The 19,590-nt window shown below is 44.0% G+C and overlaps 1 protein-coding gene across 1 annotated transcript in view; it reads right to left on the bottom strand.

Annotated features, from left to right (window-relative positions):
• The window catches only part of LOC115175747 (potassium channel subfamily K member 9-like), a 35,754-nt gene extending 33,690 nt beyond the window's left edge, over window positions 1–2,064 (bottom strand). Inside the window, exon 1 of the mRNA XM_029735216.1 lies at window positions 863–2,064. Within this exon, the coding sequence (XP_029591076.1) occupies window positions 863–1,463 (601 nt within the window). The 5' untranslated portion in view covers window positions 1,464–2,064. The remainder of the gene's footprint in view (window positions 1–862) is intronic.
• Window positions 2,065–19,590: the final 17,526 nt, after the last annotated feature.

Genomic DNA, 19,590 nt, shown 5'->3' with positions numbered 1-19,590 from the left:
TAGTGTTGACGTGTTATCAATCATCAATAACCTACCACTTGCATGATCTGCGATTAAATCATGGATTCAAACATGTTGTCTACAGGGGTAACCAATGCAGATGCAGCAACAGTCGTGCAGTTGACATTTTTTATACATGTAGACTTCATCATTATTTGGTTTCCAAAAATGTGTTCCAGCCTATCTCAGTGGCGTGGTAGGCCACTCCTACTTTGATGGTGCATTGTGGTACTCGGGGGAATGGTTGCATACATAGTAGCCTAGAGGACTGCTTTTCGTGTAGGCTATTGATCTTTTCTCATGAAACTGATGAGCTGCTGAAATCTATAATGGAAATGGTCCGTTTATCTAGATAGACAGACACATTATGGTGTTGCTACTGATTGTAGTGACGCCTTTTTTCTGATCTATGAAGTTGATGTGCAGAAACATTGTACACAGGTGGCATTTTACTGATATTGCGTCATCATCTTGTTTCGCCTGTTAACATACCGGAGTTATTTAGCTAAAACTACATTTTACCTACTTTTCTAAAACAATTTATGTTGCATAATGAACACGGTTTTAAGGGTTAATACCGGGTAGTGGGTATAGACTACCTGTTGCTGGACTAAGTTTAGTGAAACACATGTCTGCATAATGCTGTGTTGACTTTAATTGATTGTGCTATATAGTGTTGTAAGTGATATAGTAACTATTTAAATTGTAGCCTACTAACCACCTAACATCTACAGCCCATGACTGTGATTAGGCTATAGTTTACACTTTAAATCTCCGCATGAATGACATTATATTGACACAGTGGTTGTGCGTAATGCTGTTACGCAATTAAATTTCCATGGACTGTAGACTGCAGACTCACCTATGGTGGTGATGACTGTGATGGCAAAGTAAAAAGATCCCGCAAATTTCCACTGAACTCCGGCCCTGTGGGGCTCGGCCTCCATAATGATGGTCTCCAGTTTGCGGTAGTCGTCCTCACTAATGTTGTATTTCCCTTGGAGACGCTTCTCCTCTGCCTCCAGCTGTTCTTTCTCCCGCATCTCGAAGTCTGACTCCAGGGCATCGAACACCGCGGCCCCGACCAGCAGGTACGTGAACGTGCAGATGATCAGGGACAAGGTCCGCACGTTCTGCCGCTTCATGACCACCAGGAACCGGCGAGTGAGGGGCTCATGTCCCCTCCGATCCCCCGGGAAGGCTGCGCAGCAATCGGGAAAGCGTTGGCAGCGGGTGAAAGAGGAGGGACAGACTGGCGCGTGTTGGTGACGGTGGGTGCGGTGGACAGAAGAGCAGTAGTGGAGACTGCTATGTGTGTGATCCCTGTAACAGGTCCCCAGATCCTGCTCCGGGTTCGCAGAGAGACACAGGAGACTGCTCGATCGCCGGGACCACGAGCCCTGCAGCCTAGACACTCTGCGCAAAACCTGCCCAAACCAAGTCCTCCAAGCGCGTAGTGCCATCAACAAGCAGCTGCTAGATTCCTCTGTTGTCTTCTTATCGAAAAGACAACGTTTTTTTTTACGAATTCAATTTAAGGCAAAATAATGTTCGATTATTTTTGTTGTGAATCTGTAAATGCTTGATGCGGTATTCTCAGGTTGTGCATGCATTCCTGGAAGATTTATAGAGAAATGAACCGATCAAAGAGGTTGGATGCGGGTGAAGCATAGGGTAATTTCGCATTTGCTCCCAGTAAGTTTCAGTGAGCAGCAACCTGTTCATCTCGCCACCTCATCTTAAGTGTCAGACTATTTTTAACAACGAACCATCCCCACATTTGTACATAATCAATTGACTGTGTGGAATCCAGAAATACAGCTCAGAAATATAAGACATCGCCAGAAGTAATTTCCATTTGATTCACAATGTGTTGTGCTGAGTCCTCGATAAGACAGAGGGATACACGAGGAGAGGAACACAGCGCAGGATCCGGGAGAGAAAAAAGTCTACTCACTCACTTGATTCGCGCTCTGGGGATCTTAACCCAGGCAATACTCAACGAAGATCTAACACTGTGCACAGCGTAATTCCTGTCCATTGCGAAATTATTCACTACCGATTATTTTCCTCATATCGGATCATATTGCCATGATTTATGGTAAAGATAAAACTATCCCAAAACGGTGACTGGAAGAGCCACTCGTCATCAATAAATCTACATTAACTACAGGTTTCATTTCAAATGTTCCCTTCTTAGAATAGTGCCGTGGGGTTCTGCCTCAGGACAAAACGTGCATTGTCACTGTATAAGCTACTCTAGCAACCCGGAGCAGGCAAACCCGAAATACCGGTATAGCCTCAGCTGCGCGCATCAAGTGCTCTCCAGGCCCGAGCTGATTTCTCCGCGGGCTTCTAATCAACTGGAGTTAAATTATAAAAAGGTTCGGGTTTTCCTCGTTAGTAGAAGTTACTCGAGGCTATCAATTAACGCTAGAGAGAGAGAGAAGCACTTTGATGATGAAGCCGAACACTGCGTGTCATCACAGGCTACGGATGCTGAGTGTGTGGAATCTCCTGTCAGAAGTGTGGCAGGCTTGACCATTTAAGACCATACAATAGATTCTCCATCTATTGTATTTTAGGACATTCTATTTTAAGACATTCTAATTGTTGAACATGTTTACTCAAAGCCGTCTTCCTCCCGAGGGGCATCTCTTAATACGACCACTCCCACTCATTATGAACACGAGACTACTTTCAAACACATGACCAATTCACATACAGTGCATTCGGAAAGTATTAAGACCCCTGGACTTTTGTTACGTTACAGCCTTTTTCTAAAATTGATTACATATTTTTTTCCACGTCAATCTACACACAATGCCACATAATGACAAAGCGAAAATAGTTATTTAGAAATGTTAGCAAATTTATTTAAATAAAAAACAAAAACACCTTATTTACATAAGTATTCAGACCCTTTGCTATGAGACTTGAAATTGAGCTCAGGTGCATCCTGTTTCCATTGATCAACCTTGAGATGTTTCTACAACTTGATTGGAGTCCACCTGTGGTAAATTCAATTGATTGGACATGATTTGGAAAGGCACACACCTGTATATAAAAGGTCCCACAGTTGACAGTGCATGTCAAAGCAAAAACCAAACCAAGCCAGGAATTGTCCATAGAGCTCCAAGACAGGATTGTGTTGAGGGACAGAACTGGGGAAGGGTACCAAAACTCATCCTAGAGCTGGCTGCCCTGCCAAACTGAGCATACGGAGAAGAAGGGCCTTGGTCAGTGAGGTGACCAAGAACGCAATGGTCACTCTGACAGAGCTCCAGATTTCCTCTGTGGAGTTGGGAGAACCTTCCAGAAGGACAACCAGCTCTGCAGCACTCCACCAATCAGGCCTTTATATGGTAGAGTGGACAGATGGAAGCCACTCCTCAGTAAAAGGCATGTGACAGCCCGCTTGGATTCTGTCAAAAGGCACCTAAAGGACTCTCAGACCATAAGAAACAAGATTTCCTGGTCTGGTGAAACCAACATTAAACTCTTTGGCCTGAATGCCAAGGGTCACGCTTGGAGGAAACCTGGCACCACCCCTACGGTGAAGCATGGTGGTGGCAGCATCACGCTGTGGGGATGTTTTTCAGCGGCAGGGACTGGGAGACTAGTCAGGATCGAGGGAAAGATGAACGGAGCAAAGTACAGAGAGATCCTCGATGAAAACCTGCTCCGGAGTGCTCAGGACCTCAGACTTGAGCAAAAGTTCACCTTCCAACAGGACAATGACCCTAAGCACATAGCCATCCAACCTGACAGAGCTTGAGAGTATCTTCAAAGAATGGGAGAAACTCCCCTAATACAGGTGTGCCAAGCTTTTAGCGTCATAATCAAGAAGACTAGAGGCTGTAATCACAGTCAAAGATGCTTCAACAAAGTACTGAGTAAAGGGTCTGAATACTTATGTAAATGACATATTTCAGTTTTCGTTTTAAGAAATTTGCAAATATGTCAAAACTGTTTTTGCTTTGTCATTGTGGTATTGGTGTAGATTGATGAGGGAAAAACGTAATTTAATCAATTTTAGAATAAGGCTGTAACGTAACAAAATGTGGAAAAAGTCAAGGGGTCTGAATGTTTTCCAAATGCACTGTATGATTAGTCTGCTAGCCAGGCTAGCCCAACACCAATGAAACGCTAAATCACTGTATCCAGAGGCTGCTGTCCATGGTGCTAGTTTACAGGCTCGCATGCATGTGCACTGGAAGGACTGGGGAGTACTGTGTCGCAGTACAAGAATGCATCTGTCTATTGAGATGGGTGTTCAAAGAAACCGTATCTGAGGAGAATATTCTTCAGGTGTCAATTCCTCCTGTTCTTTAATGTAATTCAATATGATATATGTCTATATTGCCATGTGTCACGGCTGTCGAAAGGAGCAGACCAAAGTGCAGCGTGGTTGTAGTTCCACATTTTATTTAATCCGTGAAACTTTTGCAGTACATAACCTGTTGGGGATAGGGGGCAGTATTTGCACGGCCGGATAAAAAACGTACCCGATTTAACCTGGTTACTACTCCTGCCCAGTAACTAGACTATGCATATAATTGTTTGATTTGGATAAAAAACACCCTAAAGTTTCTAAAACTGTTTGAATGGTGTCTGTGAGTATAACAGAACTCATTTGGCAGTCCAAAACCTGAGAAGATTCCAAACAGGAAGCACTCTCTCTGACTATTTCTTGGCCTTCTTGATCATCTTTATCCAAAACAGGGGATCTCTGGCATAACGTGACATTTTCTAACGCTCCCATAGGCTCCCAGAAGGCGCCAGAACGTTGAATGGTGACTTTGCAGGCCATGGCTGAAAAACAGTAGCGCATTTGGATAGTGGTCGATCAGAGAACAATGAGACTGGGGCGCATGCACGAGCCGACACCATGTTTTTATTTTTTCGTCTTTGAACGAAAACAGGGTTTCCCGGTCGGAATATTATCGCTTTTTTACGAGAAAAATCGCATAAAAATTGATTTTAAACAGCGTTTGACATGCTTCGAAGTACGGTAATGGAATATTTTGATTTTTTTTGTCACCCTTCTTTACCCTTCGGATAGTGTCTTGAACGCACGAACAAAACGCCGCTATTTGGATATAACTATGGATTATTTGGAACCAAACCAACATTTGTTATTGAAGTAGAAGTCCTGGGAGTGCATTCTGACGAAGAACAGCAAAGGTAATCCAATTTTTGTTATAGTAAATCTGAGTTTGGTGAGGGCCAAACTTTGTGGGTGTCAAAATAGCTAGCCTGTGATGGCCGGGCTATCTACTCAGAATATTGCAAAATGTGCTTTCACCGAAAAGCTATTTTAAAATCGGACATAGCGATTGCATAAAGGAGTTCTGTATCTATAATTCGTAAAATAATTGTTATGTTTTTTGTGAACGTTTATCGTGAGTAATTTAGTAAATTCACCGGAAGTGTTCGGTGGGAATGCTAGTCACATGCTAGTCACATGCTAATGTAAAAAGCTGGTTTTTGATATAAATATGAACTTGATTGAACAAAACATGCATGTATTGTATAACATAATGTCCTAGTAGTGTCATCTGATGAAGATCATCAAAGGTTAGTGCTGCATTTAGCTGTGGTTTGGGTTTATGTGACATTATATGCTAGCTTGAAAAATGGGTGTCTGATTATTTCTGGCTGGGTACTCTGCTGACATAATCGAATGTTTTGCTTTCGTTGTAAAGCCTTTTTGAAATCGGACAGTGCGCTTAGATTAACGAGAGTCTTGTCTTTAAAATGGTGTAAAATAGTAATATGTTTGAGAAATTGAAGTAATAGCATTTCTAAGGTATTTGAGTATTGCGCCACGGGATTCCACTGGCTGTTGAGTAGGTGGGACGATTTCGTCCCACATACCCTAGAGAGGATAAATAACTGAAATGACAAAACCACAAACCGTGACGCAGAGAGAAACAAACACTACTCAAAATATAATAACCCACAAAAACCCAGGAAGAAAAACCCCTACTTAAATATGATCTCCAATCAGAGACAACGAGGACCAGCTGCCTCCAATTGGAGATCAACCCAAAAAAAACAACATAGGAATAGAAACCTAGAACATAAACATAGAAATACAAAACATAGAAAAACACTAAACACCCCCTGTCACGCCCTGACCTACTCTACTATAGAAAATGACATCTTACTAGGGTTAGGGCGTGACAGTACCCCCCCCATAGGTGCAGACTCCGAATGCAACATAAAACAACAAAAGAAACCACAAAACCAAAGGGAGGGTAGGGAGGGTGACAATTGTCTTTGGTGGCTCAAATGCAGTCCACATTACCTTAACCTCCAGCAGAGGAGGCGGCTCCGGTTCAGGGCGTAATCCCCGCTCCACCCGCTGACCCCTCTGCTTTAGTACAACCGGACCGTGGATCGTCGGAAGAGGAACCAGACTGTAGATCATCGCTGGAGGTTCTGGGCTGCAGGCCGCCGCTGGAGGCTCTGGGCTGCAGGCCGCCGCTGGAGGCTCTGGGCTGCAGGCCGCCGCTGGAGGCTCTGGGCTGCAGGCCGCCGCTGGAGACTCTGGGCTGCAGGCCGCCGCTGGAGACTCTGGACTGGGGAACTTCTCAGGAGGTTCCAGACTATAGGCCGTCTCAGGAGGTTCCGGACTGTAGACCGTCTCAGGTGGTTCCGGACTGTAGACCGTCTCAGGAGGTTCCGGACTGTAGACCGTCTCAGGAGGTTCCGGCCTGTAGACCGTCTCAGGAGGTTCCGGACTGTAGACCGTCTCAGGAGGTTCCGGACTGTAGACCGTCTCAGGAGGTTCCGGACTGTAGACCGTCTCAGGAGGGTTCGAACTGTGGACCGTCACTGCAGGCTCCATGCCATGGATCATCACTACAGGTTCCGCGCCATGGATTATCACTTGATGCTTCGTGCCATGGATCATCACTTGATGCTTCGTGCCATGGATCATTTCTACAGGCTCCGGGCTATGGATCATCCCTACAGGCTTCTTGCCATGGATCATCCCTACAGGCTCCGGGCCATGGATCATCTCTACAGGCATCTTGCCATGGATCATCTCTACAGGCTTCGGACCATAGATCATCACTGGAGGCTTCATTCGTGGAGCTGGAATAGGTCTCACCGGACTAGGGAACGTCGCTGGGAGTTCTGGACTAGGGAACGTCGCTGGAGGCTCCGGACTGGAGAGCGTCGCCGGAGGCCAGGTGCGCAGAGCTTGCACAGGGTATACTGGGTCGTGGAGGTGCACTGGAGATCTGGAGCTTATGGCTGACACAACCCATCCTGGCTGGATACCCCCGGTAGCCCGAAAAGCGCGAGACGTTGTGACAGGTCGCACAGGTTTGTGTTGTGAACTGGGGGCCACCGTGCGAAGAACTGGCGCAGGATAACCTGGGCCGAGAAGACGCACCGGAGACCAGGAACGCTGAGCAGGCATACTCCTTCCTGGCTGAATGCCAACTCTAGTACGGCACCTGTGAGGAGCTTGCACTGAGCGCACCGGGCTGTAGCTGCGCACTGACGACACAGTGCGTATCTCAGCATAACATGGTGCTTGCTCGATCACTCGCCCCCCACAGTAAGCACGGGGAGTTGGCACAGGTCTCCAACCTGACTCTGCCAATCTCCCCGTGTGCCCCCCCCCCCCTGCCTCTCGCACTTGCCTCGCCGTTGGTATCGTGCCTCCACCTGCTTCCCCGGCAGGCTGTTGTATCTCTCCAATACCTGCTCCCAAGTCCAGTCTATCCTTTCCTCCAACTCCTCCAGCGACCAGGATGCCATCTCCTCCTGGGCACGCTGCTTAATCCAGTCCTCCTGCCCACGCTGCTTGGTCCTTTGATGGTGGGTTATTCTGTCACGGCTGTCGAAAGGAGCGGACCAAAGTGCAGTGTGGTTGTAGTTCCACATTTTATTTAATCCGTGAAACTTTTGCAATACATAAATAACTGAAATGACAAAACAGCAAACCGTGTCGCAGAGAGAAACAAACACTACTCAAAATATAATAACCCACAAAAACCCAGGAAGAAAAACCCCTACTTAAATATGATCTCCAATCAGAGACAACGAGGACCAGCTGCCTCCAATTGGAGATCAACCCAAAAAACAACAACATAGAAATAGAAACCTAGAACATAAACATAGAAATACAAAACATAGAAAAACACAAAACACCCCCTGTCACGCCCTGACCTACTCAACAATAGAAAATTACATCTTACTAGGGTCAGGACGTGACACCATGATTGTGTAATGAACAACCCAAATTCTGAATTCTGCATTTCAGCTTAAATGAATGACCTTTTAACATGGCGACACTGATCATTCTAAGGGGCCTCTCACACACCCCTCTTTATCCAACAAAATAGATGACTAAACCTTTATATGATTTCAAACTGTGGAAATATTTTCAATATTAATGATCTACAGGGTCTGCACAGGATCACAGTTTTTACATATTCTCAGGGTCAATATTTTGGCAAATCTTTGTTGTTGTTGCTATACTCTGGTCTAATGTCAGTTTTATTTGTATGGAGGACAGAACTCAGCACGCACCCAACCCGCTCACTCTAATCAAGGGCATGTCGTGCCAATCTTTCAATAGACTCTGACTCTATAATTTAGTCTTTTGACTCTTGAGGGAAGTGTGAACTTAAAATCCCCTTGAACTTTACAATAGCATACTTGAATATGCTCAACTGTCAGTTCTCTGCCTTCTACTTCCCCCACCACAGGTACGATGTCATAACCCCAAAGGCCTCCTCTTCACAGCTGGTATTTAAGACACTCCATCCTCATTTCCCCATTTGACCTTTAAACCCTTTGGGCCATTAGTCTATGCCAACTAGGGTAACTATGGTGACCCAAAGGGTTCATAGGGAAAACGCATCCCTAAGGAAAGCTCACATTAGCTCATTTTAACCATGCCTAATCGGAAAACAAAACCTTTTGTCCTCTCTGAGAAGGGTCATACTGGCTATTAGTCTATACCAGGTGGCCAACCCTCCTCCTAGAGAGATACTGGGTATGCAAGGGTTTGATCTAGCCCTACTCCAACACATAGCTCCCCAGGAAGAGAGTGACTGGCCACCCCCTGGTCGATTTCTACCATCGTTTGAGACTTACTGGCATGAAAACAATCAATGAGTACCTCCAAGTTTATTAAGTGAAGTTCCCTTTACAGTGTAATTAGCCCAGAGTGCTTTCTATTGTAAGTTACTGATGGGTAGCACAACTATCTGTCCTAAACCTCTCCCTCAACATCAACAAAACGAAGGAGCTGATCATGGACTACAGGAGACAGCAGAGAGAGCACGCCCCCATCCACATCGACAGGGCTGCAGTGGAGAGAGTCAAAAGCTTCAAGTTCCTCGGCGTGCACATCACTGACAACCTGAATTCATCCCTTCACACAGACAGTGTGGTGAGGAAGGCGTAACAGCGTCTCTTCAACCTCAGGAGGCTGAAGAAATTAGTCTTGGCCCCTAAAACCCTCACAAACCTCTACAGATGCACCATTGAGAACCTCCTGTCGGGCTGTATCACCCCCGGGAACAGCAATTGCACCATCTAGAACCGCAGGGCTCTCCATAGAGTGCAGCGGTCAGCCCAATGCATCACAGGGGGCACAATGCCTGCCCTCCAGGACATCTAGAGCACCCGGTGTGACAGGAAGGCCGAGAAGATCATCAAGGATCTTAGGCACTCGAGCCACGGCCTGTTCACCCTGCTACCATCTAGAAGTACAGGTACATCAAAGCTGGGACCGAGAGAATGATAAACAGCTTCTATCTCCAGGCCATCAGACTGGTAAACAGTCACCACTAGCCGGCCTCAGCCCAGTACCCTGCACTGAACCTAAGTCGCTGTTACTAGCCGGCTACCACCCTGTACTCTACCCTGCACCTTAGAGACTGCTGCCCTCTGTACATAGTCATTGAACACTGGTCACTTTAATAATGTTTGCATACTGTTTTACATTTACATTTAAGTCATTTAGCAGACGCTCTTATCCAGAGCGACTTACAAATACCGACTTTATATGTATATAATGTATTCTAGTCATGGCTCATCCTATATAAATACTGCTATACAAAAATGTTCTATTCACATACTGTCTATACACACCATTATATACACTGAGTGTACAAAACATTAAGAACACGTGCTCTTTCCATGACATAGACTGACCAGGTGAATCCAGGTGAAAGCTGTGATCCCTTACTGATGCCATTTATTAAATCCACTTCAATCAGTGTAGATGAAGGGGAGGAGACGGGTTAAAGAAGGGTTTTGAAGCCTTGAGACAATTGAGACATGGATTGTGTATGTGTGACATTCAAAGGGTGAATGGGCAAGACAAAATATTTAAGTGCCTTTGAACGGGGTGTGGTAGTTTTATTTATATTTTATTTAACCTTTATTTAACTAGGCAAATCAGTTGAGAACAAATTCTTATTTACAATGATGGCCTACCAAAAGGCAAAAGGCCTCCTGCGGAGATGGGGGCTGGGATTAAAAATAAAATACAAAATATAGGACAAAACACACATCACGATGAGACACCACAACACTACCTAAATAGTGACCTAAGACAACAACATACCATAGCAGCAACACATGAAAACACAGCATGGTAGCAACACAACATGACAACAACATGCTAGCAACACAACATGGCAGCAGCACAAAACATGGTATAAAAATGTTTGGGCACATACAGCACAAAGGGCAAGAAGATAGAGACAACAAAAGGTACCAGGCGCACTGGTTTCTGTCAAGAACTGCTACCCTGCTGGGGTTTTCACGCTCAACAGATTCCTGTGTGTATCAAGAATGGTTCACCACCCGAAGGACATCCAGCCAACTTGACACAACTGTGGGAAGCATTGGAGTCAATATGGGTTCAACCCTAACACTAGCCTCAACCAAAACCTAACCCTAGCTTCATGTCCACATCCCAGTTCAACCCTAACCCTAGTACAGTATGTGCTTCAATAACCACCCTTTTTACCATCACTTTACATTCACTGGCAATGATAAGTGAGTCCCTCCAATTCTGTGACATGACCGTTACGGTGGAATTAGACCAGAGTGCTTTCCATTGGAAGTTACTGATGGGTGGCACAACTATCTGTCCTAAAATGTACAGATCAAAGCAAACATGTCTTTCTCAATTCATTTTCAATTTAAGGGGCTTTATTGGCATGGGACACATATCTTTTACATTGCCAAAGCAAGTAAAACAGACATTAAACAAAAGTGAAATAAACAATACTTTTTTTAACAGTAATTATTTATTTAACTAGGCAAGTCAGTTAAGAACAAATTCTTATTTACAATGACGGCCTACTCCGGCCAAACCCAGACAATGCTGGGCCAATTGTGCCCCACCCTCTGGGACTCCCAATCACAACCAGATGTGATGCTGCCTGGATTTGAACCAGGTACTGTAGTGATGCAGTGCCTTAGACCGCTGCACCACTCGGGAGCCGAGTAAACATTACACTGACAAAAGTTCCAGAAGAATAAAGACATTTCAAATCTCATGTTATGTGCAAATAATTGAAGTACAAAATGGAAAATAAATAAACATAAATATGGGTTGTATTTACAATGGTGTTTGTTCTTCACTGGTTGCTCTTTTCTTGTGGCAACAGGCCACAAATCTTGCTGCTGTGATGTCACACTGTGATATTTCACCCAAAATATATGAGAGTTTATCAAAATTGGATTTCTTTTCCAATTTGTTGTGGGTCTGTGTAATCTGAGGGAAATATGTATCTCTAATATGGTCATACGCTTGGCAGGAGGTCAGGAAGTGCAGCTCAGTTTACACCTCATTTTATGGGCAGTGTGCACATAGCCTGTCTTCTCTTGAGAGCCAGGTCTGCCTACGGTGGACTTTCTCAATAGCAAGGCTATGCTCACTGAGTCTGTACCTAGTCAAAGCTTTCCTTAAGTTTGGGTCACTCACAGTGGTCAGGTATTCTGCCACTGTGTACTTTCTGCTTAGGGCCAAATAGCATTCTAATTTGCTCCATTTTTTTGTTAATTCTTTCCAATGTGTCAAGTAATTATCTTTTTGTTTTCTCATGATTTGGTTGGGTCTAATTGTGTTGCTGTCCTGGGGCTCTGTGGGGCCTGTTTGTGTTTGTGAACAGAGCCCCAGTAACAGCTTGCTTAGGGGACTCTTCTCCAGGTTCATCTCTCTGTAGGTGATGGCTTTGTTATTTATGGAAGGTTTGGGAATCGCTTCCTTTTAGGTGGTTGTAGAATTGAACGTCTCTTTTCTGGAGTTTGATAATTAGCGGGTATCGCCCTAATTCTGCTCTGCATGAATATTTGGAGTTTTACTTTGTACATGCAGAGTCTCAATTTGGTGTTTGTCCCATTTTGTGAATTCATGGTTGGTGAGTGGACCCCAGACCTCACAACCATAAAGGGCAATGGGTTCTATAACTGATTCGGATATTTTTACTTGACACACACACACACTCACACACGCACACGCACACACACACACACGTACACGCACACGTACACGCACACACACACACACTCTCACACACACATAGACATAAAAACGCTGCACTCAGAAAGAAACTCATCTTCCATCTGAATTCAGAAGAGAGCAGGGCGGTGGTGGGGTATATTCACTGGAAAGGAACAAAGTGTCTACACTGTAATGCATAAATCAAGTTTCAAGCCGTGCATAACTGCAACCATTTGGAGTCTGAATAGCTCCTTCAATCAACACTGTCTGGATGGTTCTGAGTGTTCTATCTATACCATCTATATATAACTCAATTTTCTCTCCTCGTCTTTCATGTCTCTGCTCTCCTCCCACCTACAGAGCTGTGCATGTTCCCGGAGAAGAGTAAAAATAAAGTTGGATAACGGCAGCAGGCACCTACAGTACTTCAGAGGAAGTCTCCATAGTAATGACAAAGTGGATCACTAAATGAGGGGGAATATCTTGCAGGCGTTCAGACAGACACAGAGGATACGTCCTAAATGGCACCCTACCTATTCCTCGGTAGTGCACTACTAATGACCAGTACCTTATGGGCTCTATGGGGAATAGGGTGCCATTTGGGAGGTACATTGCTGTGTTTGATGAGGTACATCACAAAGGCATTATCCATGATGCATAGAGATTCCCATGTAGAGATTTTGTTTAGATTGACAATGTGTAGAATAGCATTATACAGGTTACTACATAATATTATAGTATGTGGTTTAATACAATTATCGTGATGTATTGCAGATTGTCAAATGTAAAGCCTCTGTGTGTTAAATACAATACACTGTACTACTATGGGCAAATAAAGTATTGTATTATGTGAAATACATGATAAATCATGCTATGTGCACATGAAGATCTTTTAATCCTCCCCCTTACAGGCCTCATTCATTTACTCATTAAAACGACATTTTTGTCAACAAACAAACATCTTAAATGTTTATGTTGTTGTTGTCACTGATTTGTGATCTCCTAGGGAAACGAGTGTTGATGTTTTCCTCTGATGATGGCTGATAAACAGAAGAGCAATAAGATGTATAATTTCTCTTCCTCTTTCTGTTCATTTTATTCTCTCTCTCTCTCTCTCTCTCTCTATGATCTAGCACACTGCTTCTCAGGTGTGTGTGTCACGCAGCATAGATTGGTGCCATCTCTCTTCTTCTCACTTTCTCTCTCCCTCTCTTCTCTCTCTGTCTCTCTCTCCCTCACCCCCTGTACAGTGTATCTCCCTCTCCCTCATCTCCCTCTGAATCTCTCCCCCTCTCTCTCTCTCTCCCTCTTCATATGTTTTGGCAGTGAACCAATTGTTTTCTCAGTAGGCATCCCAACCCAGTAGTGATTGATATGGCAGATTAACTTTCCGAGTGGCTTCTGAAATCAGTCCAGACACCACAAGAGACCCCTTGCTCCAATTACACCCACCGCAGGTTGCTGGAGACAATTAAGCAATAAGGCCAGAGGGGGTGTGGTATATGGCTAATATACCACGGCTAAGGACTGTTCCATAGCACGACACAACGCAGAGTGCCTTGATACAGCCCTTAGCCGTGGTATATTAGCCATATACCACAAACCCCAGAGGTGCCTTATTGCTATTATAAACTGGTTACCAACGTAATTAGAGAAGTAAAAATAAATGTTTTGTCATGCCTGTGGTACACGGTCTGATATACCACGGTTGTTAGCCAATCAGCACTCAGGGCTCGAACCACCCAGTTGATAATAATCATTCTACCATTGAATGGGTGTCTGTAGGGTTAGAGTTTACTCTTTGTTTACCCAACTTTTCGGTCAGTGTTAACTGAACTTAACATTTTTAGTTGGCCCGAACTTAGCTCCAACTTGAGAAAACGAAGGCTACGGACACCCAACCTTTCAAATAGTCCTTTTAACATACAATGTTTTCAACATACATGATTACATCATGCATGTTCATTTACAGCGCCTTCGGAAAGTATTCAGAATCCTTGACTCTTCCACATTTTGTTACGTTACAGCCTTATTCTAAAATTGATTAAATTAAATTTTTTCCTCATCAATCTACACACAATACCCCATAATGACAAAGCAAAAACAGGTTTCTAGACATTTTTGATAATTAAAAATTAAAATACAGCTGAAATATCACATTTACATAAGTATTCAGACCCTTAACTCAATCTTTTATTGAAGCACCTTTGGCAGTGATTACAGCCTCAAATCCTCTTGGGTATGACACTACAAGCTTGGCACACCTGTATTAGGGGAGTTTCTCTCATTCTTCTCTGCAGATTCTTAGGGTTGTTGTCCTGTTGGTAGGTGAACCTTCACCGCAGTCTGAGGTCTTGAGCGATCTGGAGAAGGTTTTCATCAAGGAGCTCTCTGTACTTTGCTTCATTCATCTTTGCCTCGATCCTGATTAGTCTCCCAGTCCCTGCCACTGAAAAACATCCCCACAACATGATGCTGCCACCACCATGCTTCACCGTAGGGATGGTGCCAGGTTTCCTCCAGATGTGACGCTTGGCATTCAGGCCAAAGAGTTCAATCTTGGTTTCATCAGACCAGAGAATCTGGTTTCTCATGGTCTGAGAGCCTTTAGGTGCCTTTTGGCAAACTCCAAGCGGGCTGTCATGTGCCTTTTACTGAGGAGTGGCTTCCGTCTGGCCATAAAGGCCTGATTGGTGGAGTGCTGCAGAAATGGTTGTCCTTCTGGAAGGTTCTCCCATCTCCACAGAGGAACTCTGGAGCTCTGTCAGAGTGACCATCAAGTTCTTGGTCACCTCCCTGACCCTGGCCCTTCTCCCTCGATTGCTCCGTTTGGCTGAGCGGCCAGCTCTAGGAAAGTCTTGGTGGTTCCAAACGTCTTCCATTTAAGAATGGAAGAAGGTCATCTACAAGACCCTGCTAGGTAAAGTCCCCCCTTATCTCTGCTCACTGGTCACCATAGCAGCACCCACCTGTAGCACGCGCTCCAGCAGGTATATCTCTCTGGTCACCCCCAAAGCCAATTCCTCCTTTGGCCGTCTCTCCTTTCAGTTCTCTGCTGCCAATGACCGGAACAAACTACAAACATCTCTGAAACTGGAAACACTTATCTCCCTCACTAGCTTTAAGCACCAGCTGTCAGAGCAGCTCACAGATCACTGCACCTGTACATAGCCCATCTATAATTTAGCCCAAACAACTACCTCTTCCCCTACTGTATTTATTTATTTATTTTGTTCCTTTGCACCCCATTATTTCTATTTCTACTTTGCACTTTCTTCCACTACAAATCTACCATTCCAGTGTTTTACTTGCTATATTGTATTTACTTTGCCACCATGGCCTTTTTTGCCTTTACCTCCCTTATCTCACCTCATTTGCTCACATTGTATATAGACTTATTTTTCTACTGTATGTTTGTTTTACTCCATGTGTAACTCTGTGTTGTTGTATGTGTCGAACTGCTTTGCTTTATCTTGGCCAGGTCGCAATTGTAAATGAGAACTTGTGCTCAACTAGCCTACCTGGTTTTAATAGGTGAAATAAATAAATAAACAAAGAATGTTGGAGTGCAGTGTTCTTTCGGACCTTCAACGCTGCAGAAATGTTTTGGTACCCTTCCTCAGATCTGTGCCTCGACACAGTCCTGTCTCAGAGCTCTACGGACAATTCCGTCCGACCTCATGGCTTGGTTTTTGCTCTGACATGCACTGTCAACTGTGGGACCTTTTATAGACGGTTGTGTGCCTTTCCAAACCATGTCCAATCAATTGAATTGACCACAGGTGGACTCCAATCAAGCTGTAGAAACATCTCAAGGATGATCAATGGAAACAGGATGCACCTGAGCTCAATTTCGAGTCTCATAGCAAAGGGTCTGAATAGTTATGTAAATAAGATATTTCTGTGTTTTATTTTTGATACATTTGCAAAAAATTCTAAAAACCCTGTTTCGCTTGGTCATTTTTGAGTATTGTGTGTAGATTGCTGAGTATTTTTATTTTTTTAATCAGTTTTAGTATAAGGCTGTAACGTAACAAAATGTTGAAAAGTCAAAGAGGCCTGAATACTTTCTGAAGGCACTGTATATGAACAATAAATTATATGAACATGCAAAATGTCAGCGTGTGTCAGATATGTACTTTGAAGCGTATGTTAAAAGCACTGTGGTTGTCCCTATGTTTTCTGAAGTTTCGGCCAACAATCTTTTTTTAACACTTTGACTGAAAAGTTAAGTGAACTAAAAGAGGCTGTGGAGCCAGTTACTAAATTATTATTAGTTGAATCAACAAAACAGTGTTTTACAGTGTGTAGGGGTTTCCTCTCTAGGTGTCTGGCTCTCCCCCGCCCCTGTCACAGCCCAGTGTGTTGTGTAGTAAGGTAGCCTCCTTCTCAGGTTCCTTGTGCCGAAGTCTGCCACAAGACTGTGTTAGTCTCTCGTGGACAGACTACGTAAACAGAAATGGTACTGTAGATCTGTCTTTATACTACAGGATGCGTGACATAACTAGTTAGTTCTGGTGCTTGGGTTTTTCCATCACTGGTTATTTGGACAAATTATGATTTTGCTGGTGTTAAAATCTTTCAAATTTCAGACGGGGAGGGGACATTTGGCCCAAAGACTTTCCCGTAAATTGCAAAGAGAGACTGTGGAGCTCTTTGTCCCGGTTCCAATCGGTTGAGCATTTCTTTGTCTATACACAGAACGTTTCTGTGATTCCCGAGTGGCTCAGCACTACAGACACCCTGGTTCAAATCCAGGCTGTATCACAATCGGATGTGATTTGGGAGTCCCATAGGGCAGAGCACAGTTGGCCCAGTGTGGTCTGGGTTTGGCCGGTGTAGGCCGTCATTGTAAATAAGAATTTGTTCTTAACTGACTTGCCTAGTTCAATTACATTTTTATTATATATACTAGCTCCTATAGCTTAATTAGCTAAGTCCGCTTCCAGCAAACTTAGTTCAGCCGGGGGCACTGTGCACCATGCACGTCATATAGACATAACACAGGTGTCAGAGGACTGCTTTGTGTTTACCGCAACCTCCTCTCCACCTCTCTGAGATCATTTACATATCAAGGTTGTTGAGATGAATGAATGGACGTGACTATACTTCTCAATGGAGAAACGGTAGAAAGAGATTTAATTGAAGGCTTCATCTGTATAAAGCCTTGGGTTTTTTCAGAATTTTTCTTTCGGGTAAAAATACATAATTTCCTCGTATTGTGATTGGTAGAAGAGTGTGGGGGAATGGACACAGGAATACGAGGACATGTTGATCATTACCAAAACAGTCAACATTCTTTTTTAGGATTAGAAGGGTACAAACTATAGTGTGTCATTTTGGGTGACACATCTTTGGATTACACATTTTGTATCACCTTTGGACTGTTGACTTAAGGGTTTCTCAGCCTCTGTGTTGTTCTCATTTGACACATACAGTACTGTATATAACTTTTTCTAAACTTGAACCGTTTAGCTACAGCGACTTACATTTTTAGATGCGACAGATAACATTTTTAGTTGAGCAATAGTAGTGACAGCTGGGGAAGCGTTTAAAAAACATTTGGTGACAAAGTGATTTCTGTGAGAATTACAGAGGGGGGGGGGGCAGTTACTCCAGGGGGCTATATACCCTGGGATTCACAAAATGATATGGTGTGTAGTCCTCCCGCCACAAATTGGGAGACCATGCAGCTACAGAGTAAATACATGATGATCAACTTCACAGGGTGGTGAATGTGCCCAGTGATGGTTGATGCCCCTTCCAATAAATATCAAAGGTCTTATTCTGGTGACATGACAATCGATGCTTGACTGCCATTTGACAAATCGAAATATCTCCCTCTTATCCATAGTATTCTCATTTTGTAGGCCTAGACCAACCTACCCGCACTGTCTACCCGCACTGTATCTGCGAGCTGATGGCTAGAGCGCACGTGCCAAGACCAGAGGTGCGTTCAGTTCGTTTGAACGTTTGCTACGTTGTGGAACGGTTTGAATTGAATGACACGTTTCCCCAAAATGTAATTGTACCTTCTTGAACGAACTTTGAAGTATGTTTGCTCCCGTTTGGAGGGTGTGGAGAGGTGTGGCTTGAAGCAATGAGTGACGTATTTAAAGGGCAGTGGCCATGTTGACAGCGTTCCCCAACCCACAACCCAATCCCTCCCCATTTTTCAACTGGTCGTTCAGTACAGCAGGATTTCCCAAATTCAGTCCTGCCCCCCCCCACGGGTGCACGTTTGGGTTTTTGCCCTAGCAGTACACAGCTGATTCAAATCATCAAAGCCCCAGAACTGAGTTTGGGAAACCCTGCAGTACATCACAGTTTCTTTTCAAATGAACATTCCAGAACTTAAAAACGCAGCCCAGAGTAGGCTCACTTGTTATTTAATGCCACAGTTATTGTGACAAACCACCGGTAGAGTTGAAAATGCAAAGAGAGACTGTAGAGCTCTTTGTTCCGGTTGAGCTGGTAGGAAAATGCGCATATTTTCTTCATGTAGATTTTTGAATTTTCATGACAGTCTGACGCCAACTGGATGGAAACCTAGCTACTGAAATGTTATATGATGCCGCTTTGCCTGAAATGTTAAAATATTCAGGCGATAATGTCCTGCTGATAGGTTTTTGATTTGGTTTTAACACTTGACTGAGCCTGGCTCTACAGTATCTGTCCTCTTGGTTGTTTTTGAGCACTTTATGGGCTGAGCTCCCCCACTGCTGTTGGAATGGTAATGGCTAATGTCAAGTAAATAGCTAGCTAATTGACAAAGAAAGTTCAGACTGAAGACATGACAGTGTAGACTAAGACTCACCATCCTTAAGTACTGTTCCTTCTTTACTGTGCAGATATAAAATGGGGGAGACAGTGTTCTATTCAGTAAAGGGTGGTGATTGATAATAGTACTGAACAACAACACATGGTGAAGGAGTGAGAGGATTGTCCAGTTCAGCTGAACCAGACAAATTAAATGGAAGTGTTTGGAGCTTATCATTGGCTGCAGAGTGCAGACAGGCAGATGGACAAAGCATCCAGGCCTTGTTCTGTTCCCAGTCAATAACATGGCAGGGATGGAGTCCATGGTCATGCTC

The sequence above is a fragment of the Salmo trutta genome, chromosome 36 (assembly GCF_901001165.1).
Source record: "Salmo trutta chromosome 36, fSalTru1.1, whole genome shotgun sequence".
In the NCBI taxonomy this organism is placed as follows: Eukaryota; Metazoa; Chordata; class Actinopteri; order Salmoniformes; family Salmonidae; genus Salmo; species Salmo trutta.
Note: the sequence above shows the minus strand (reverse complement) of the source record. Positions and strands in the feature narration are given on the sequence as shown.